The sequence below is a fragment of the Rhinoraja longicauda genome, chromosome 31 (assembly GCF_053455715.1).
Source record: "Rhinoraja longicauda isolate Sanriku21f chromosome 31, sRhiLon1.1, whole genome shotgun sequence".
In the NCBI taxonomy this organism is placed as follows: domain Eukaryota; kingdom Metazoa; phylum Chordata; class Chondrichthyes; order Rajiformes; family Arhynchobatidae; genus Rhinoraja; species Rhinoraja longicauda.
Genome location: NC_135983.1, coordinates 15,423,034 through 15,445,383, shown reverse-complemented (window position 1 = coordinate 15,445,383; position 22,350 = coordinate 15,423,034). Strand labels below are relative to the sequence as shown.

The window sequence follows — 22,350 nt, the reverse complement described above, 5'->3', positions numbered from 1 at the left end:
TTGAGCGGTGCCGGCTCAAAGGGCCGAATGGCCTACTCCTGTGTCTATTGTCTATAACTCCTTCTCATAGCTGGAAGAGCATTCCCATTCTTTTCTGTTCCTTTGCGAATACTGAGCTTGGGGGGGGGGGGATAAACACTGACTAACATTCAATGATGGAAATTCAACTTTTTATGTAATGAATGTGAGCGTTGTAGATTTTGGTGTTATTTTCAGTGGTTGGGTTGTTTCGGATGATGAGTTCCTGACATCTTGAAATCCTGTTTCTTGCAGATTTCCCACCACTCCAGGAAAGGCAGGACCATGCTGAGAGCTTACCTGTCAGCTCAGCTTTCTACCCAAGCACGGCCATGATGGAAGGTAACCCTCGTGAAACCCATGTGTACAGCTGTCCCTGGCACTCCGTGCTTTGTAACCTCAGGATCCTGTGCACATAACGTCCAGTTTTATGGAATTTATAAAGTGTAGCAGTATTTCTGGTCCATTGGGGGAGCATGTTTCCCTGCATGTTTCTGGGATGTTGACTTGGGGCACTTGATACAGGTCTGCCCACTCTCGAATCATTCTAACCATGCAGCCACTGTGAAAGGATGGCTGTCTCACCCTGTTGGACTTGCCAGTGTTGGGTCTTTGGGCTCACAGGATGGGGACCTCGACCTGGCTTTTATAATTAGCTGCTCCCTTTTCAGGAACACCCAGCTGACTTGTGCTACCTGAGTACTTCACTACCTGAGCTCACTTGCGCTAACTTCTGACTGAATGGCCAGGAAAGCCTGCCTGTGGTTTTGTTTGAGCCTCTTTGGCATTGTATTTGGAGCTATTTCAGTTGTAGTTGGGAAAGTGGAGAAATGGAGGAAATCTCATTTATCTGCATTGACTCTTCTCCAGATGTGTTTCAATCAAAATGCAGAGTCGTGCTTCTGCCATCGAATATTAATTTTAGTTCATCAGGGTAACTCCTGCTCACGTTGAAGTGCGGGATTGAGCTGGTTTCTTTAATTGAGCAGTTTTTCATTTCCTGATCTGATAAGACTGTAGAAATTTTGGGGTTTCCCCTCAACCTATCTCGTATGAGGAAATAATGAGGTTTTGCATATTTACAGTCACTTCCGATGCTTCGCGCGTCTTGGTGTGTTTCTACTTGCTGTGTTGATGGAAGAAAGACAAGATATCCCCAGGTTACGACAGTGTTCCGTTCCTGTGAACTGTTCGCAACCGAATGGGAGTGCCTGTGTAGGGCCAGGAGACCAACCGAGCGGGCATCCACCAACCCAACCTTTCTTTCTAGGACAGGGGGAGTGCTGCAGGTTTTTATTATCCTTCAACATGCGTGTCCTTCTTCACTCGCAGTGTGTACCTGGAGCGCTTCAGAGAGCTACAAGGGCCAACCACGTGATGTCTGCTTGTTAAGAGCAGACCTGGTACAGTTTCCTTGAAAGACCCAAGCACAGTTTTCTCCAGAGCAATACTGAGGGCAACGCTGACTGGAAATCCATCTTCAAAGCAAGATGTAAAATTCACTGCCCTCCACTGGATGTGAAAAAAAAGTCCTTGGGACCAATTTGGACAGTAGGGGAATTTTTTCCCAGTGCCATGGCCAGTAATTGTCCTTTATAACGAGATGGATTAGCTAATCATTGTCACGTGCAGCTAGCAGTCTGTATAAACTGGTTGTGACATTCCCTCCATTGCAACAATGACTGCACTTCAGAATATGTCCTTGTGATAAAACATAGATACATTATTTGGAAAGGAATGTAAAAAGATTGCTTAAAAGTGCAAGTAATTTTCATTCCAATGTTGTGGTAAACCAGTTGGTGTATTTTGACAATCGAGCAGGTTTAGCGAGATTACTGCTTTCACCCATCTCTCCCTTCACCTGGCAGCAACACACAACTTTACCATATGTTCTGGGTGGGATGATGAACACATGACGTTTTGTGTTTGTGGTCGAGGATGGTGTGATAATGGTGCTGTGCTCTTGGTAATCGCACCCCAGTGGATGGTAGACACAAAATGCTGGAGTAACTCAGCGGGTCAGGCAGCATCTCTGGAGAGAAGGAATGGGTGATGTTTCGGGTGGAGACCCTTCTTCAGACTGAAACGTCACCCATTCCTTCTCACCAGAGATGCTGCCTGACCCGCTGAGTTACTCCAGCATTTTGTGTCTACCTTTGATTTAAACCAGCATCTGCAGATTTTTTTTCCTGCACCCCAGTGGATGGTCTGTGGGTGCCTGGTGAGGAACTGAGATCAACAGTAGCTGCTGCAACACAGCCTTGTGCAGGTGCTGCCTTCTGGTGGACTTCAGTGGTAAATGACTTTATAACTGCAGCTTAATCCCAGCACAGAGAGAACGTTAAAGCAGAACACCATTAAGCCCATCAAGTCTTTGCAGGCTCTTTAATTCATGCTGCTTCCTGAAATGGACTGTGGGGCCTTTTAGGACATTGGGTTCAAATAGAAGTGCAATTCAGCATGGTTTGGAAGAGCATCGTGTTACAGAAGCTTCATTCAGATGGAAAAGCAGAGTTATTTATATCGGGATATATTTACAGTCCGTTGATGTGCGGTGGTATGTCTTCAAACCAGTGCTGCAGGAAGCGGAGCAGCCCAAGGCTGGTTTCAGGGACCAAGCTGATTCCTGTATAAGTTCTTCTTGGTTTGATTCCCAGGTGGCCCAGCTTTTAGTGTAAATATGCCCCTTTGTTCTGGAGGAAAAAACGTCTTTGTCTTCTACATGCATCAGTTACATCACAATTAGTTTCTTCTTTACTCAAATGTATTTGGTTCATTCTTATAATTAACCCCTGAGGTTTGGCCACATTACTTTGGTTTCAGTATTCTTGATGTCTGGAATCTGTTACCAATGTGGGCAGATGATGATCCAGTTGCCAAACCAGCTGAGCAGTTAATGCTTTGAATTGGAATGGTATTCAATATTTCTATAAGATTTGGTCAGTGATGTGGGCATTGCTGGTGAGGACAGTCATTGTCCTTTCCTGAATAAACTTAGACCGGCACAGAGCTGCAGCCTTGAATCTCACATAGAAACACAGAAAATAGGTGCAGGAGGAGGCCATTTGGCCCTTCGATCCAGCACCGCCAGGCCATCACTGAGAGCAGTTAAGATTTGTTCCCCTTGCTGTGGGTCAGACACCACACCAGTCTGGGTAAAGACACACACTTTCTTCCTGAAAGAAATTTGGTAAGTCAGGCGGTTGTTTCCAACAATCCAATGGTTCAGCCACTGCCAATACAGTCACAGGCTTTTTAATTCCAGATTTATTTGGTTAGAAGTATTTGAATTCTCCAACTGCCATGGTGGAATGTGAACATGATGCCTGGTCGCTTGTGGTCCAGAACCCTTGCTTATGGTCCAGTAGCATAACAGCTAGGCAAGTTAGCTGAAGAGGATAAGAGAAAGTCTGTGTTGAACATAAGTGGCGCTGGAGATCTGTTTGACCAGCTGGCATATTAATTGGCTCATTTCTTTCCACTGGTTATTATTGCTGTTGGAGTTTACTTATTTTTAATGAAGATAAATGGGATTCACTTATTTCTTGTGTCACCCTTGGCTTGTGGATTCTACAGGAAGGTTTGAAGGTGTTTTAGAACGGAGATGAGGAAAAAAAATTTCAGTCAGAGAGTTGTGAATCTGGAATTCTCTGCCGCAGAAGGCAGTGGAGGCCAATTCTATGAATGCATTCAAGAGAGAGCTAGCTAGAGCTCTTAAGGATAGCGGAGTCAGGGGGTATGGGGAGAAGGCAGGAACGGGGTACTGATTGAGAATGATCAGCCATGATCACATTGAATGGCGGTGCTGGCTCGAAGGGGCGAATGGCCTCCTCCTGCACCTATTGTCTATTGTTATTCCAGGGAGGAGTGTCTCCATCACCAGGGAATAGAGAACAATGATTCTCACCAGACCGAGTGACAACAATCCTAAGTGGATTGGACAAACGGAAGGGGTAGACGTTTACTGCAGACAGGGTGAGATTAATAATACATAACTTCTCATTGAGAATTTATGTGGTAGGGGCTGAGGAGATGCTACCTGTGTCCCACCAGATGCTTGTGTGATTTCTTGTGGAAGATGAAGAATTTGCAATCAAAGTGCATGTTTCTCCACAAGGTGATCTGGGATTTACTTGAGATGTGAACTTTTTGTCTCTGATTTTACTCCAGGATTACACAATACTGAATGGCTGGGTCGTTCGCAGATCCTGAAGCGTGGCCCCGTGACATATTACATTGATGGTGCTCATACGATTGGTAGTATCAAGGTGCGTTGGCATAACATGGGGTCTGCCTTCTTTATTAGAGCTGCTCACAGTCTGTATTTGAATCCGAATGGTTTGTTGAGTGCCACAAACCCTATGAGTTCCTCATACAGAGGTTTTCAGAGCTGTTAAAGCTTGCCTCCAAGGCATCTTGCTCCAGTTTTATCCATCCACGACCCCCAACACAGCGAGCTCCATCACTCACTTGCTCATGGTGCACACTTGCAAAAGTAAATCCAGAAACTCCTTCACCGGAGCAGGGGAAAAGCTGCTGAAGTTTGGTTGTGCATTGAATAGTACAGCACAGGAACAGGCCCTTTGGCCCATAACATACGTGTGGAATATGATGCCACGATAAATTAATTTCTGCCTGCACCTGATCCTATCAATATAAATGTACCTTTCTGAAGGCCTCTTAAATAACACTATCATATCTGTCTCCACCATCTGTTAACAGGCCACTGAACCATCCTAACACCAACTAGAGAGCAGGTTCTGAGCTTGACCCATGGACTATCAGTAATGAAACTTTACTGGACTTTATCTTGCACTAAATGTTATTCCGTTTATCTTTATCTGTACATTGTGGATGGCTTGATTGCAATCATGTATAGTCTTTTCGCTGATTGGATAGCAAGCAAGAAAAAAGCTTCCCACTGTACCTCAGTACACAGGACAATAAGCTACTAAACTAAACCGCCCCAAGCAGCATGTTCCAGGCACCCACCACTCTGTTTAAAAAAAAATACCCTGCACGTCTCCTTTAAACTTTGCCTCCCTCACCGTAAAGCTATGCCCTCTAGCCTATGACTTTCCACCCTGGAAAAAGAGGTTCTGACTATTCACCCTATAAATGCCTCTCATAACTTGACATACTTCTACCACCCCCCCAGAGAAAACAATCCAGGTTTGTTCAACCTCTCCTTATAGCTAATAATCTCTAATTCAGCCAAACATCTTGGGAAATGTTTCCTGCGCCCTCTTTGAAGCCTGCACATCCTCCTTGTAATGTGACTATCAAAACCGCACACAAAACCCCCAATGCAGCAACAGACATCCATATCCATCATCCAATAAAACGATGGCTGATCTTTTACGTCAGTAAAGATTAATTACCAGCTAAAGAAAGGAGAGATGTAGAAATATGGAATGCTGGTTTACAAAAAAAAACTCAGCGGGTCAGGGAGCGTCCCTGGAGAACATGGATAGGTGACATTTTGGGTCAGGCCCATTTCTTCAGGTAAGAAAGAACCCTGTTTTGAGATATCCAGCCAGTGCAAATGTCATCTTTGCATCTACCTTGCAGTATTCTCTTGCAGTAATGGCCAACAGACTGTTTGCTAGCTGTTCCTGCTCTTCGGTTGCAGTGAATCATGTAGCAGGATGCCCACATCTCTCTGAATATCAACTCATTTCAATCTCACATCATTGAAAAACACTCCTTAGTTTTTCTTCTACAAAGTTGATGACCTTGGATTTGTCCACATTAAATTCAATTTGCCATGTCTTCAGTACTTAACCGAGCTTGTCAACATTGCTTGGAACGTCCCTGCTGCCCCCGTGCTCCCACAGAGCCTTTGCTGGTTTTGCCAATATTCTCAGCCTTTGCCTGCAATCAATGCTGCCTTTGAATGACTTTGTTTGTGACGTCTGGACCACTTTTCCACTTGAGTGTTTCTGCTTTGGAGGGATGTTTGCTCTAAGCTATGTATTAATTCTTCAAGTGTTAGCTTTTGCTTTTTTGCACATTGCTTTTTTTTCCCCTGTTGTTTCTTTCAATACAATTTTCTAATCTTTTAAAGTCATCTCACGTCTGTGTAATGTGCTTTGGCTTAAGAAAATAATTTTGAACTAAACTAAATTAATTTCAGTGCTTTATGCAACATTCTATTACGTTACAATTAATCTTCTCTAAAAGCAACATGATTAAAAAATTGCTTCCTCTTCATGCTCCCCAGAGATGCTGCCTGACCTGACCTGCACAGTTACTCCGGCACCATTTTTTTTTGTAAATTAACATCTGCATTTTTTTAGTCTCCTGCTAATTAATACTTTCTTATTGTAGAAAACTAGATGTAAAATAGCCTCAATGCAATGATCTACAAAACCAACCATGCCCTTAAGAATTAGCCCTGCCTCTTGTTCAGAGTCCTGGTCTATTTGTAGATTGTTATTGTCCCACTTTAGTTAAATGCATTGTTAATTCTTGCTATGCACTCTGTCTTGTATGGTTTGACTGTCAGTAGATTTTTAACGCCAATATTTTCTGCTCCCTGCTGTTTCTTTGCTCGACCCAAACTAACCTATAATGTTCTGAGCTCTCTATTGCCTTTGACCCTTCATTGTCAGGGCTGTAATTAGGTTTATTGTTGTCACAAAGTTCACGGTACACTAAAATGTTTTGTTTTACATGCAATCCAAACGGATTAGACATATTATGCATAATACAATCAAGTCAAACCCAAGTACAATAGATAGAGCAAAGGGGAAGATGCAGAGTACAGAATATAATTCTCAGTATTGTAGCACATCAGTTCCATAGGCAAAGTCCATTGTCCTCATTGGGGTAGAAGTGAATTGGAGCGCACCCAGCTTACACAGATGATCAGTCAATAATTAGCTCCTTCGCTTTGCTGACATTGAGGGAGAAGTTACTGTCCAGACACCAAGTTCTCTATCTGTTTACTGTGCTCCGTTTCATAATTGTTCATGATTCAGCCCGCCACAGTGTTGTCGCCTGCAAACTTGTAGATAAAATTAGTGCCAAATTTGGCCATACAGTTGTGAGCGTACAGGGAGTATAATAAGGGACTGAGAACTCATCTTTGATGGGCACCAGTGTTGTGAATTATTGTGGAGGAAGTGTTGTCATCTATGACTGTGGTCTATGGGTCAGAAAGTCGAGAATCCAATGCCAGAGTTGGCAGCTGATTCCAAGGTTCAGGAGTTTGGTGATGAATTTGGATGAGATTATGGTGTTGAAGGCAGAGCTACTGTCGATAAATATGGGTCTATCATTGAAGTTCTTGTTATCTAGGTGTTCCACAGATGAGTTTAGGGCCAGTGAGATGGCGTCTGCTGTGGACCTGTTGCAATGGTAAACAAACTGCAGTGTCTGAAGAAGGGTCTCGACCCGAAATGTCACCCATTCCTTCTCTCCAGAGGTGCTGCCTGTCCCGCTGAGTTACTCCAGCATTTTGTGTCTACCGTGGCTCAAAACTGGTTGGGAGGCTGGAGTTAATGAGTGCCATCACAGTCTCTTGAAGCATTTCACGATGGTGGATGGCCGAGCTACTGATTAAGCCACGCTGCCTTGTTTTTTTTCAGCACTGGAATAATAGTGGTCTTCATTAAGCAGATGAAGCCTCAGAATAGAGTAGTGAAAGGCTGAAGACCTCTTCCAGCTGATCCACACAGGTCATGAGGATACGGCTAGGGATTACATCTAGACCAATTGCCTTCCACGGATTCACTCTCATGAAGGCCGATCTTGGGTCTGTCATAGTGACCCTTGGCACAGGCGTGCCCAAGACAGGCGGGGCGGGCAGCATTCCACCACCGACCTTCTGTTCAGAGCAGGTGTGGGATGCATTGAGTTCATTGGGAAGGAATCCACTGTTGCCATCGAAATGGCCTGCTTCACTTTGTAGCCCATTATAGCGTGCAAGCCTTTTCCCTTTAATTTTAAAATGAAGACATCCTGGAATATTTCATTTCTATTTGTTACAGAGATGTGGTTGCAATTATATTGGACCCATTTACGACTTTTTGCACCATTAATTTATCTTTCTACTTTCAAATGTTCCATGGATTCACATTAAGAACCTTCATTTTTGGCTTATATCCTTTCTTTCCTGCTCTGATTTTAATTGGAGGTATCCTCTTTTGTTTGTATGTTCTGCCTCTCTCGAACAGACTCTGGTTATCCTCACCGATTTCACCACCCTGTTCATTTGTTTTGACTTCCTTTATTTCCCCCCTGCCTGCTGTCACCCAAATGTAAAAAGCCTTTTACATAGCTGTAGTTATTCATTATGCTCGTATCCTTTTTCCAGCCTATCCCATGAATTAAAACCCATTTCTCCCACATGAAGCTTTGAGCCATGTTGTCAACGCTCTGTATTAATTGAGGTTGGCGCCAATCTGTTCCTAACTTACCTTGATGGTTGTCATTTTTAATTGGGACCTTTGCCATTCCATATTCCTTCCATAGAACCTCCACCTTTGTGCTGTCCACATAATCATTTCCACATGCGCCACAATAACTGGATCCTTTCCTCCCACAAGTTCCGCTGCTGCCCAGAGAAGATCTCCTTGACTTTGGCACCAGGAATGGGACACATGATTCAGGGCTCATGCTTAACTGTGGAGTGGAAAGTGGGTGGAGTTGTATTGAGCAGTGTTTTGGAGAGAAAGAGAGTTGGAATGTTTTTCAGCAGGGAGGAGGGTGACTAGATGTTGTGGGGAATTGGTACTCTTTGACGAGAGTGTTCTAACTCTGTTCTTGTTTCAGGCCTGTGTCACGTGGTTTCAGGAGCAATCGTCGAAGGAAGCTAAATCAGTGAAGTAAGTAGCGCTCTCTGTGTGGAAGGGTAATAGGGGTCGCTGACCATTCCTCTCAGCTGAAGTGTCCGATACCTGTACGGTGTTTTCCTGGATTCTGACTGTTTTTTCTGATAGGGGTCCTGTGGTCCGCTTGCTGGTCTTCAACACTACAGGCGAGAGAGATGCTGCTGCACTCCTCAAACTGCTTGCGGTAAGACCTGCTTGTGTTGTATGATGTTTATGGTAGGGGTTCCCAGTGTTCAAGGGCTCGTTTGTTTGCTGGTTGTCTTTACAATAGAGAAGGAGAGTGTGTTAGTGCGCATGAAAAAGTATCTTGATGATATATAAGAAAATAACTGCAGATGCTGGTACAAATCGATTTATTCACAAAATGCTGGAGTAACTCAGCAGGTCAGGCAGCATCTCGGGAGAGAAGGAATGGGTGACGTTTCGGGTCGACCCGAAACGTCACCCATTCCTTCTCTCCCGAGATGCTGCCTGACCTGCTGAGTTACTCCAGCATTTTGTGAATAAGTATCTTGATGATACTGGCCGCTAAACTGGGCCAGTCTGCTGGGCTGAGAATGTCTGCTGCTTGGGCTGGTCCTGTGTCTATGTGTTGGGACTGATTCTCAGTGGACTGGTGTCTGCACCACCCACTGGATCCTGTCAAGTGCCAGCAGTGCGTACTGGCACCTTGTGTGACAACCTAAGCTTTGAAGTCGCCACATTCATGGTGCAGTGTACCCGGATGGGGAAGTATTAACCTGGCAAGCATGTTCAAACTACTCGTGCATCCAGGAGTCTCATTTCACCTGAGGATTATGAATCTTTGCAGATCCACAGCTGGGGAATAATTCCAGTCTTGGATATATTTATGATGAAGATCAATAGATATCCAGGGTTGTGAGGATTGGGCATGGGAATAAAATTAAAACAGCTTCTTGCGTCTAGTGCAGCTCCTGCCTTGTATGGGTGACTGACCACTGCCAATCTCTCCCAGGGCCACGGACCCCCAGTTAGGGGGCCCTGCCATGGAGCAGCAGATGCATTGAGCTGAATGCTGGGACTGTGGGAAAGTGATCCGTGTTGTACTTCTCTGGTTTCTCAAGTTCTTGTCTGGGTGGGACCTCTTCTTTCTCTTCCCCCAAAACACCCTGTTCTGTTCCTTACTGTCTTTGTTGAGGCAGCGCTGGGAGTGAATTTGCATCCTGAAATCCAGTCCGATCGCATTTACTCCGGTTTTTGCCTTGGAGTTGGCTGATATCAATTGTGGCATGTTTACTTTTAAATTATCCCTAAGTGCTCTAGCGTGTGCTAGCACTTAGCATTAACCAATGTACGACCGGGAAACGCTCGTAAAATTAAACTCGAACGCTACCGGAGCACTATTAAACAGAAAACTAATCACCGATATACCGATAGAGATCATCAAAGGAGCGCACCGCGGCAGCAGCAGTGGGAGCGCAGGTCAGTGGGAACGTCGGAAAAAACACCGAGGGAAGCAAGGGGGGATTCGGAACAGGCTGAGAACCCAAGCCTTACGTCCACCTCTGCCCAACATACTTCTGGCCAACGTCCAGTCCCTGGAGAACAAGCTGGATGACCTGAGGGCAAGGATCAGATTCCAGAGGGACATAAAGAACTGTAACATCCTTTGTCTGACTGAAACATGGCTGACCCCGCTGGTGCCTGACCAGGTGATCTGCCCATCCGAGTCCTTCACTGTTTTCCGGGCGGACAGAACGGAAGAATCCGGGAAATCCAAGGGCGGAGGAGTCTGCTTCTTGACCAATAATAACTGGTGCAATCCTGGAAATATTAAGACGCTTTCTCGTTCCTGCTCGCCGGACCTGGAACATCTAACTATCTCATGCCGACCATTCTACCTACCCCGGGAGTTCAGCTCGGTGATCATCACAGCCGTCTATATCCCACCGCATGCGGACACCGACGTGGCACTGTCCACCCTACACGATGTGTTGTGTCAACACCAAAACAAGAACCCTGATGCGGCTGTGCTGGTGGCTGGAGACTTCAATAGGGGAAATCTCAAAAAGGTCATGCCCAACTTCTACCAACACATCACGTGTGTCACCAGGGGGGAAAGAACTTTGGACCACTGCTACACGCCGTTCAGGAAAGGCTACAAGGCCGTTTCTCTCCCTCCTTTTGGGAAATCTGACCACGCTGCCATTTTCCTGCTGCCGGAGTACAAACAACCGATAGTACGGGAAGCGACAGTGACGAGGGACGTAAAGCGGTGGGCTGACCATTCAGAGGCCATGCTGCAGGATGCACTGAGCGAAGTCGACTGGAACATGTTCCAAGCAAGTTCCAGAGACGTAAATGAGTTTGCGGAAGCGGTTACGGACTTCATTGCCACAATAGCTGATACCATCATCCCCACGGTAAGGGTCAGTATCTTCCCTAACCAAAAACCCTGGGTGGACTGGTCTATTCGCGTGGCCTTGAATGCTCGCACCGCTGCTTACAACTCCGGTCTGGCATCCGGCAACATGGACGACTACAAGGGAGAGTCCTACCGACTGCGAAGGGCAGTGAAGGATGCAAAAAGGAGGTACCGGGACAAGATGGAGTCACAGATGGAGCAGCAGGACACCAGGCGCCTTTGGCAGGGGCTACGGACTATAACTAGCTACAGGCCAGCACCCCCTCAACCGGAAGTGCCGGCTCCTCCTTAGCTGATGACCTGAACTCTTTTTATGCACGGTTTGAGACGGGTAACACCACCAGCTCGCCGTCTAAAAACAGCACCGAAGGGGCGCTGGCTAGCGAGGCTGGAGGGGGATCCACCGCCGGGGATGTGCACACATTCTCGGTGTCCGAGCATGAGGTGAGGTGGGCTCTGACGCGTGTGAACACGAGGAAAGCTGGAGGCCCAGATGGTATATCTGGGCGAGTACTAAAGTCTTGTGCTACTCAGCTTGCTCCAGTGCTCACCACAATATTCAACCTCTCCTTGGCAAAGTCCGTGGTCCCTGCATGCTTCAAAAGATCCATCATTGTACCGGTGCCAAAGAATGCCTCTCCAGCTTGTTTAAATTACTACCGACCGGTGGCCCTCACCTCGGTTGTCATGAAATGCTTTGAGAGGCTAGTCAAGAAGCACATCTGCGCCCTCCTTCCTCGCAACATGGACCCACTACAGTTCGCATACCGTCCGAACAGGTCCACGGATGATGCGGTCTCCCAGGTTCTACACACCGTTCTCTCTCATCTGGACAGCCAGGGGGGCTATGTGAGGATGCTGTTCATTGACTTTAGTTCAGCATTCAACACAATAGTCCCCAGCAGACTGGTTGAGAAGCTGCTGGAACTGGGGCTTAGCACCCCTCTGTGTGCCTGGGTCCTGGACTTTCTCACTGCCAGGCCCCAAGTGGTCAGGATGGGGGAACACACATCTAGCTCCCTCACCCTGAACATAGGATCCCCCCAGGGCTGCGTCCTTAGCCCCCTACTGTACTCCCTGTACACACATGACTGTGGGGCCAGGTTCAGCTCAAACTCCATCATCAAGTTTGCTGATGACACTGTGGTGGTGGGCCGGATCTCCAACAACGATGAGAAGGCCTACTGGGAGGAGGTGGCTGATCTGGCACTCTGGTGTCAGGACAATAACCTCCTCTTGAATGTCACTAAAACAAAGGAGCTGATTGTGGACTTCAGAAGGGCTAAACATCCAAGGACGTACACGCCACTGGAGATAAATGGGTCTATTGTGGATAGGGTGAGCAGTTTTAAATACTTGGGAGTCCGCATCGCAGAGGATCTGACGTGGGCAACGCACATTGCCGCACTGGTGGGTAAGGCTAAGCAGCGCCTTTACCACCTTAGACAACTGAGGAAATTCAGAGTGTCTCTGAGGATCCTTCATTGCTTCTACTCTGGGGCTGTAGAGAGCATCCTGTCCGGCAACATTACAGTCTGGTTTGGGAACAGCTCTGCCCAGGACAGGATGGCCCTGCAGAGAGTAGTGCGTTCGGCAGAACGCACCATGGGAACTACACTCGTCCCCCTGCAAGACCTCTACATCAGGAGGTGCAGATCCAGAGCAAGCAAGATGTTGAGGGACCCCTGCCACCCCAGTAACGGACTGTTCCAGCTGCTACGGTCAGGCAAACGCCTCCGCTGTCACGCTGTGAAAACGGAGAGGATGAGACGGTAGCGCAGCGGTGGAGTTGCTGCTTTACAGCGAATGCAGCGCCGGAGACTCAGGTTCGATCCTGACTACGGGTGCTGCACTGTAAGGAGTTTGTACGTTCTCCCCGTGACCTGCGTGGGTTTCCTCCGAGATCTTCGGTTTCCTCCCACACTCCAAAGACGTACAGGTATGTAAGTTAATTGGCTGGGTAAATGTAAAAATTGTCCCTAGTGGGTGTAGGATAGTGTTAATGTACGGGGATCGCTGGGCGGCACGGACTTCCGAAAAGGCCTGTTTCCGGCTGTATGTATATGATATGATATGATATGAGACGGAGCTTCTTCCCACAGGCCATCAGGACTGTCAACTTTTATAACCCCAGAGACTAAATTTTTGTCGACACTAATAGTAACTTATTAACTTTATTTATATGCTGTAACTGTAATTCTTTTTGTGCACAACCTGCAGGCATTGCCACTTTCATTTCACTGCACATCGTGTATGTGTATGTGACAAATAAATTTGACTTGACTTGACTTGACTTGGCTGAGAAAATCTGTTTTAGAAATATGCCAGTAGGTGCTGCCGATGATAAAAGGTTATTGGGAACCAAGCAGAAACGTAACCAGTCCAAGCACACACGGGTACTGCAAGCGCAGGATAGAAACTAGATTCTGGCAAGTGATTTGTCTGTTCACTCACCAAGTTCTAAGTCAGTATGTGATGGGATGTTTCCACTGCCTGGATGAGTGCAGCTCCTGTAATGTTGGCATCTTGGCATCCACCATCCTGCCAAAGCAATCCCACCAGCTTGGCACCCGTTCTCATCCCCAAATATTTTCATCCTCCACTGGTACAGCGAGGCTGTGATGTTTGCCACCTTCAAAATATATTGCAGTTGGCCCCCAGTGCGTTTGACTGTACCTCACGTTAATTTTACTTTGCAGTGTATTCTCATTCCTCCTCCATTGCTGAATATAAATCCTGGGACTCGCTATCCATCAGCACTGTGGGATCACTCTCACCACCCAGACCACTCAGGAAGGTGACAGGTGTCACAAAATGCTGGAGTAACTCAGCAGGTCAGGCAGCATCTAGGAAAGAAGGAATGGGTGACGTTTCGGGTCGAGACCCTTCCTCAGACTGAAGAAGGGTCTCGACCCGAAACGTCACCCATTCCTTCTCTCCTAGATGCTGCCTGACCTGCTGAGTTACTCCAGCATTTTGTGATACCTTCGATTTTTACCAGCATCTGCAGTTATTTTCCTACTCGGGAAGGTGACATCGCCATCTGCCCAGTGTTAGAGAGGAGTTTACTGGTGGAGGACATGACTGGGATTCAGCCTCCCATTGCCGATCCTTGCTGATTATACTGACGATCCATGAATGAACAAAAATAAACTCTTCACTGTGTTTCTTTGATGGGCATTTCGATGGATAAATTTTACATACTCTCAATCTTTCACAACATTATCTGTGTTCAGCTGTTTTTTAATATGGTGTGCCTGAGATTGATCATTATAATGGTGTATATAGTAAACTTGTGCAAATTGCTGTGTATTTCCAGCATTTACCAATGAGCTAATGGGATGTGGTTTAAATTTTGAATGTATAGCAACTTACGTTTATATAGCACCTTTCAGTAGCAAAGTATCTTTGGGAGCTGAATGAACAACCACATCCAGATATATTACAGCAGATGCCACACAAGCTTAGTTGGATGTGTAGGTTTAAAGTAGTATCTTAAAGAAGGATAAGACTGAAGGATCTGTGTGAATTGCAGAGTCAGGGGTTTGGGAGTAAAAGGAAAGACCACCACTGGTAAAGTAAATGAACATGAGGATGAACTAAAGGACAGGATCAGCATCATTAATTACCAGAGCAGCGTCAACTTTGAGTCAGCTGCAGTAACCCTCCTCTGGGTTGTCAGTCCTTCGGTGAGGGTAAATGCTAAATCTGAACCATTTCTGCTGTAGCTTCCTGAACAAATATCTCGCAGCTCTGAATCTTTTTTGGCTGCTGGGTTGACAAAACAATTCTTTAACCTTCTGAGTAACATTGTACTACTCCAGTGAAGTTTACAATAAAGGGAGAGGGGATTAAATGTTTTTCTGCCAAAGTGTGCAAGCTACAGAGAATAGAAAAGGATGTGATACTACTTGTGTCAGAAAGAGAATCTTTAAGTGAATGTCACAAGTTAGCTTCCTAAAGTAACACACCTTTGATGTAATCATTGATCCTCTGGCATTGTCAAATTCCTGATTTTGGGAGTTGCAACAACGACCATGGCTATTCAATGACTAGACGTGGGAGGTGGTTGTGAGGAAAGTCCCTCTTTTAGCCAGGGTTGGTGCTTGGCACAGGCAGACGAAAGTAGGGAAAAGGAACTGTTTACTGCTCAAAAAATAACATGATTTGTGGTTTCTTTCAGCCATGTCAATTTGATTTTGCTGTTTTCTGCCCCAATCTCTTGGATGTCGCTCAGAAGAATCCGAATCCTGGTAAGTCCAGTGTTCATAAGCAGTTTCCTTGTCGCATTAGACTAGAAATTGGAGCTCTTATTGGCTCCTTGACAAGCTAAGTTAGTGAATATTTCTGAGGTTGTGTTGAGTTAGGTGGGTGAACATTGCAAAATATCATCTAGTATTGGAAATGTGTGATGGGATGTGAGTTAGTCTGATGTGGTGGCACATGGAGGCAGTTCACCGTGCCCTTGAAACAATTGGCACACAAGGTAGCTGGAAACTTCACGTTTATTGATATCAGATCTATGAAAGGAGCCTGCCTCCACAATCAGTATTGTGGGAAGTATAAAAATAGGTGTTGCTTTCATTGAATTGGAAAAGACTTGATGTGCCAATGGAAACTAAGCAGTGTGTTCAGAATTACTAGCTGGTTTCAAATATTGAAGAGTGGAATGTTTCTAGTGGTGAATATTATGTGGCAGCTGTTCAGGTATTGTGGCTCATTTTGAACCACTATTGGGCCAGAGAGGGTTGGGGGTTGATGTGCCATCGGTAAAGGTAATTTCATTCCAGATTCGAATGATGGAAAGATTACTTGAAGGAAGGCTATCTGATACAATGATGCCTAGATGCTAAAAAGAATATAGCTTGTGTTTATTAGCTTGGCAGACAAAATTTTAAATCTTCATATAAATTTCTAATAATGGGTGCAATCTATTGATTTGACTGAGTTGGTAGTGTTGAGCCTGCAGGCTGTAGGTTACGGCACTATCTACGTCAACAGTAGTTTAAGACTGAATTTGTGTAACTTCTTGGAGATGGTATTTTTGGGAGAAAGATTGTGTTCTCTTCTCGAATCTCGTGGATGGCTCAAGTTCCTACCAGCTGATGTTTAAGTGACCAAAATCAAATTATGTTCTCATTCCCCATTGCTGTTGGTGGAATCCTGAGCCTGTCCTCTTCTTCCAGGAGGATTTTGATGAATTATTTCCAAGCTTAGCATCCTTCATAAGAATGTGTAGGAGAGTTTTTCAAGGTCTGGATTTGATACACTCGGTTTTGTAATGTTTCAGATCAGAAAAATTACACAGTGTCTTTGGAGAATATACTGAGCCGGTGCCTTGAGAATCATCACGCTTGGTGCAAGCTGACGGAGGTGAAGCGCGGCAACTTGTGGGGCTTTTTGGGAAGTGCTCTGGAGAGCCCAGCCGCGTTGGTCAAGAAGGGTGACTTGGATGGGGGAGCGTTGCTGTTGAATGATCTGGATTGTGAGCTGATGACGGCCCATGCACTTGTCTTCCCCTGCATCAATAAGGCCTTGCTGTGGGCGACCCAAGGTCGTGACCCTGGCCTCCAGCCTGCCTTGGCTACTCCCCTCCACATCGCGGGGCCGGTGCCACTGAAGGAAGCTTCCACCTTACAGATCCTGATCACGGGCAGCCTCCACCTAGTGGGCGGGTGCCTGAAACTTCTGGACCAGTCTTTGTCTCAGTAAAAGCCGAGTGTGCGTGTATGTGTGCGAGTCAGACATGGCTCCACAACCTTCTGAGGAGGATGGGTGGTCGGTTTCCACGTCCAATGTGATATTGATTGTACTTGACTATATTCAAGCGCAATAACTTGAAATGTGAAGGGATAGCATTAACTGGGTCCGGTAGAGTCTGAGATGAACTCTTGCTTTCATTCAGCCCAAAGTAGATGTGTGATTGGATCTTGGAATTTTATTTTTTTGGCATGATTAGTGTGAAATGAACATCCAGTTTTCATGTCTAATAATATATAGTTTAAATTTTTTTTGCACATGAATTATTTATTAAAAAAGAGTCTTAATTATCATGGGTGTTACAAATAAAGTGGACAATAGACAATAAGTGCAAGAATAGGCCATTCACTGTGATCATGGCTGATCATCCACAATCATTACCCCGTTCCTGCCCTCTCCCCATATCCCTTGACTCCGCTATCTTTAAGAGCTCTATCAAATTCTCTCTTGAAAGCATCCAGAGAATTGGCCTCCACTGCCTTCTGAGGCAGAGAATTCCATAGATTTACAACTCTCTAGGTGAAAAAGTTTTTCCTCATCTCCGTTCTAAATGACCTACCCCTTATTCTTAAACTGTGGTCACTGGTTCTGGACTCCCCCAACATCGGGAACATGTTTCCTGCCTCTAGTGTGTACAATCCCTTAATAATCTTGTATGTTTCAATAAGATCCCCTGTCATCCATCTAAATTCCAGTGTAAACAAGCCCAGTCGCTCCCTACTTTCAACGTATGACAGTCTGCCATCCCGAGAAATAACCTTGTGAACCTACACTTCACTCCCTCAATAGCAAGAATGTCCTTCCTCAAATTAGGAGACCAAAACTGCACACAATACTCCAGGTGTGGTCTCACTAGGACCCTGTACAACTGCAGAAGGACCTCTTTGCTCCTTTACTCAACTCTTCTCATTATGAAGGCCAACATGCCATTAGCTTTCTTCACTGCCTGCTGTACCTGCATGCTTAATTTCAGTTACCGATGTGCAAGGACATCCAGATCTCATTGTACTTCCCCTTTTCCTAACTTGGCACCATTCAGGTAATAATCTTTCTTCCTATTCTGGCCACCAAAGTATAATCTCACATTTATCCACATTAAATTGCATCTGCCATGCATCTGCCCACTCACCCAACCTGTCCAAGTCACCCTGCATCCACATGGCATCAGTTAGCCAGGGATTGTGATGTGGGTAGTGTCACGTTCTCTGGTGCTTTGAAACGTAGGCTGATAGTGGTTGTATGGTAATGTCTGAGCTTTTTACCATCGTTTCCTTCCAGGTTTTACCTGTGGCACTCACTGCTAGGTCATGGTGGGGGGGGGGGGGGGGGGGAGGAATGCTTCAATGCACTTTGTGGCTCTTTTTTATCAGAATTTATTTTGAAGCCATCCAAAAGATGGCATTGTAAATCATCATAACGTGAAAAAATTGTAACCCGCACCACCAATAATGTCTGTGAACGGTGAACCTGCAGCGGAGCAGCGCAATGTATTTTAGCGTGAAGCGGGACCTGTTTCGCTGTTGGATAACTTTAACACACAAAGAAGGGTGGGTTTAACTACACACCACCCCTCGGTGCGAACGACAGAGGAAAGCTGTGTCAGTGGGATTTCACCAAGTCAGGCCTGGAACCGGGCAGGTGGGTGGCCTGTCGACCGAGGCACTGCTGCTCCTTGTCACAAACGATGCTCAGTCAGAGTTGGTAAAGTCTAGTGATGTTCTAAATCAATCCTTTTTATCTGTGTAAATGTCAACAGAATCAACTTCTGCAGTATTTCAAAACAGATTGGATCCAGCTCCTCTGTTCCAAGAACTTTCTGGAATGTTGTGCTGTGGAGAGATCATGTGCCTTATACCATATGCAAACTAACATGTTAATAAATATACCTTTCTTTCACTGCTACATATTCATATTCAGGTTATAATGATGAATGGCAATGTGCCAAATAAGGCTCGATACCGTTCCATTTGTGATTCCACTGTGTGGTATATTTTAATCTCAGTAGTGCCATGGAGGGTAAAAAAGAATTCAAAATCAGGATTGCAGGAGAGATCAGAGTTCTGTACATCATTTAGTGGTTAATTAGAGTAGAGCTGTTGCGGCTGGAGATCAATTGCTGCTGGTTTTCAGTAATTACCACCAACTACAGGCATTATAGCACAATCTGTAAATGTGTTTTAGTGCAGAGAGTAAAATGCACATAGTTAAATAAAACAATTTAACTTGAAGAATTAAGTCGCAAAGTGTTGGAGTAATCAGCAGGTCAGGTAACATCCCTGTAACCCGCTGAGTTACTTTAACACTTCGTGTCTTTTTTTGCAAGCCAACACCTGCAGTTCCTTGTTCTACATCTTAAGGAACAAAGTGCATGTTCCTGATTCCAGTGCAGTGGCTCTAAGGCCATGGTGTGGCTAGTACTGCGAGTCAATGTCTACAACGAGCGCTGCTGTTGACTGGCCTTAGCATTGTCAACTGATGATTCCTTTGGTTCTGTTATTTCATCTTACGTTCCTGAACCGGAGTGTATTTCCAACAGCAGTACAGTCAGAGATGTTGTAACGTTCCCTGTGAACACAGTGAATGTATGCAGAGTGTTGACCATGTTTCAGTTTGTGTTCATTCCCATTGCATTGCCACCCGTGGAGTTCACCAAGTGCAGGCCACCAGCAGCTCAGAGACAAGCTGAAGCCTTGCTTTTCATATTGCAGGAGCTAACTGTAAAGTAGCCTTGATAGTAGGTTCCAAGGTGTTCTGAAATTTCAGACTGGTGACACGAATAAGATGATCTGTGAATCCAGGAAAAGATGAGCATTCAAACTTTCTGTTTTTGACCTCCCGAAAAAATGTCTGGAACTGCGTGCTTATCATTGGCTGTTGAAGAGGAATGTTAGTTCCGAAAATAGGCGGCTGTGATAAATGGAACTAAATGTTGACAGTAGAAACAGGAAACTATTTAAGGGTAGATTTCAAACTTTAATTGTGAAGTGGAAGTTCAATAAATCACTAAACTTAAATGGGTCAAGTCAGCTGTGTTAGGGAGAACAAATCTTAAATTCAAGCTTGCTCTTTTGTGTTCCTGGTAGTAGCATTAAAATCTGGAAGAAATAAGGTACTATTTTCCTTGTGCCTGTTGGCATGGAAAAAGTACCTAGTTTATTTTACAATATAAATAGTTGTTACGCTGGCCCATGGATATTAACATGAAATATGTGCCATCCGCAATGGGCATGGAGTTCAAGCTGCTTTATACAGTATGTAGGGATCCATTGACAGAATAATTGGGTTCTTTTTTTTTAATCATAACTGCATATTTTGGTTTATTTAATTTTATGGTGCACCCATCTCTAAACCTTACATAGTTGTTGACTGTGTTGGAGAATAATTAACTGATAATTATCATTGGCGACCAAAATAAAAGCTCAGGTTATCTGAATAACTAGACCTCCCTCAAGTGTTTGTGTCAAGGTTGTTTCCTTGATTTGTTGCTTTGAACTTGGTATTGAGCGGGTCTTTGAGTGGGCCGCTGCCTTTGAAGGTGCATGTCCATGCTGGGAATAGAGTAACCACTAAAGAGGATTCTAATCCGTGGGTGAGTCTGAGGAACAGTTTGAACCGTGGTGGCAGGGAGGGAGAAATTGTTCAAAGTGCCATAATTCTTATTGAAGTGTTAAATGTCCTTTTGAGTCAGCTGTGCTTTACATGTAAGGATCACGCAGGCAGTATTGACTGCATTTCCTGTTTCCTGAATGCACAACTTTTAATATGAAAATAATCGCAAATGAATTTGTCTTAAGACATTGCATTTTTGTCTTATTAAAGTTTCTGTTAAAAGATGCGCTACATAAGTTAAAGTTTAATGCATTGTCAGGTGGAGGCCGTCAAATGTTTCTGTATAAATGGTTTTAATGATTTAGAAATGCTCATGTTGATGAAGGAAATAATTCCTATGTCACATGTTTTGATTTTGCTGTAAATTTCAGTTTTACTGCAATATTTAATGTAAAATCATTAAAGATCTGACCTTTTTTCTAGTTTGGTTTATACAAATCAGTTCATACTTTAACAAATATACAAATTAGAACTGGAGTAGGCCACCCAGCCTCTTGCATCTGCTCTCCCATTTAATAAGGTCACGGCTGATCTGATGTAACCTCTGCTCTATCCTGCCATCCACCCCCACTATTCTTTCATACCCTTGCCTACGGAGATTCTATCCATGTCTACCTTCAACGTATTCAACGGTGCTGGTGAGGCTGCACGGAGTTTTTTGTTCAGTTTTGGTCACTATACAACAGGAAAGATGCTATTAAGCTGGAATCCCATTACAATCCTGATGTTGGGGTGTAAGAGTATTGCTTTCTTCTTATCTAAGAAGTATTAAGTGGCTGGCCAAGTTGAGTTTCTGCCCATGCTGACCCATTCTTTCCCCTGTCCCACCCTTTTGCAATGTTGTTGGTGGCATCTTTGTGACTAGGGGTATTGATGTCAAGAATAGATGATAGGATTCTTGTTGAGAAAAATTGTCTGGCAATATTTGGACAATTAATCAAGGGTACATAGGGCCAAAGGACTTCAGTCGTGTGTGTTCAATTGCTACAATTGGTTTATTGCTAGTAGATAGCTAATATTAAACTGTTTTCAGTATAGATTGTTAGTTTAATTGGTACTTTACTTCACAACCTCTCCTGAAGCTACATTATCCTGGAGTAGTAAATCATTCATGTCCTGTCCGTGACTGCAACTAAAAGGACTGGCTGACTTCAGTTGTCGACTGAAATTGTAACCAGTAACAAAAAGTATAGGGCAATCCTATTTAATTGCCAATTCGTTTAATATTTTAATATCTCCTGGGTCAGATGTAGTCACGAGAATGATTTTGAGCCAAGATTTTTTATTCTTTTAACACAAACTGCCTGAGAAATTCTGTTTATTGTGAAGACATTGCTACCGATCGGTTTGCTCCCCTTTTGTCCATATTAGTCAGCTCATAAAAGCGTGCTGTGAAGAGAAACGTAATTTAAAAAAAAAATTGTTTAAGGTAACATTCTTTTTCCCTGCGGCCCACCCTCCACCCTGAGCCAAGTCTTTCTTGGCAGTAAAGAGCTGAGTTTTATAAAATCTTATTGAGGAGTATCTTTAATTTCAGAATCTTTCCCTCAGCTGTCGGCTCTAGAAGAGTGTGGAACTAGTTCATTTAGTCCATGCCAGTGGTTTCATCACCTTCACTCCAAAATGACTCGATCCTGAGAACTCGGTTTAGAAATGGCAAAAACAAATAATGTAATTGACATTTTTTAATCAAAAATACTTGTTAATCTAAATCATTATATCGACATAACAGACTGCTGA

General features: G+C 44.6%; 1 protein-coding gene across 1 annotated transcript in view; it reads left to right on the top strand.

The window, feature by feature from the left end:
• fpgs (folylpolyglutamate synthase) overlaps positions 1-21,015 on the top strand; it is a 39,807-nt gene extending 18,792 nt beyond the window's left edge. The window contains exons 11-16 of the mRNA XM_078425895.1: positions 274-360; positions 4,189-4,286; positions 8,797-8,849; positions 8,964-9,039; positions 15,425-15,494; positions 16,532-21,015. Of these exons, the coding sequence (XP_078282021.1) occupies positions 274-360; positions 4,189-4,286; positions 8,797-8,849; positions 8,964-9,039; positions 15,425-15,494; positions 16,532-16,953 (806 nt within the window). The 3' untranslated portion in view covers positions 16,954-21,015. The remainder of the gene's footprint in view (positions 1-273; positions 361-4,188; positions 4,287-8,796; positions 8,850-8,963; positions 9,040-15,424; positions 15,495-16,531) is intronic.
• Positions 21,016-22,350: the final 1,335 nt, after the last annotated feature.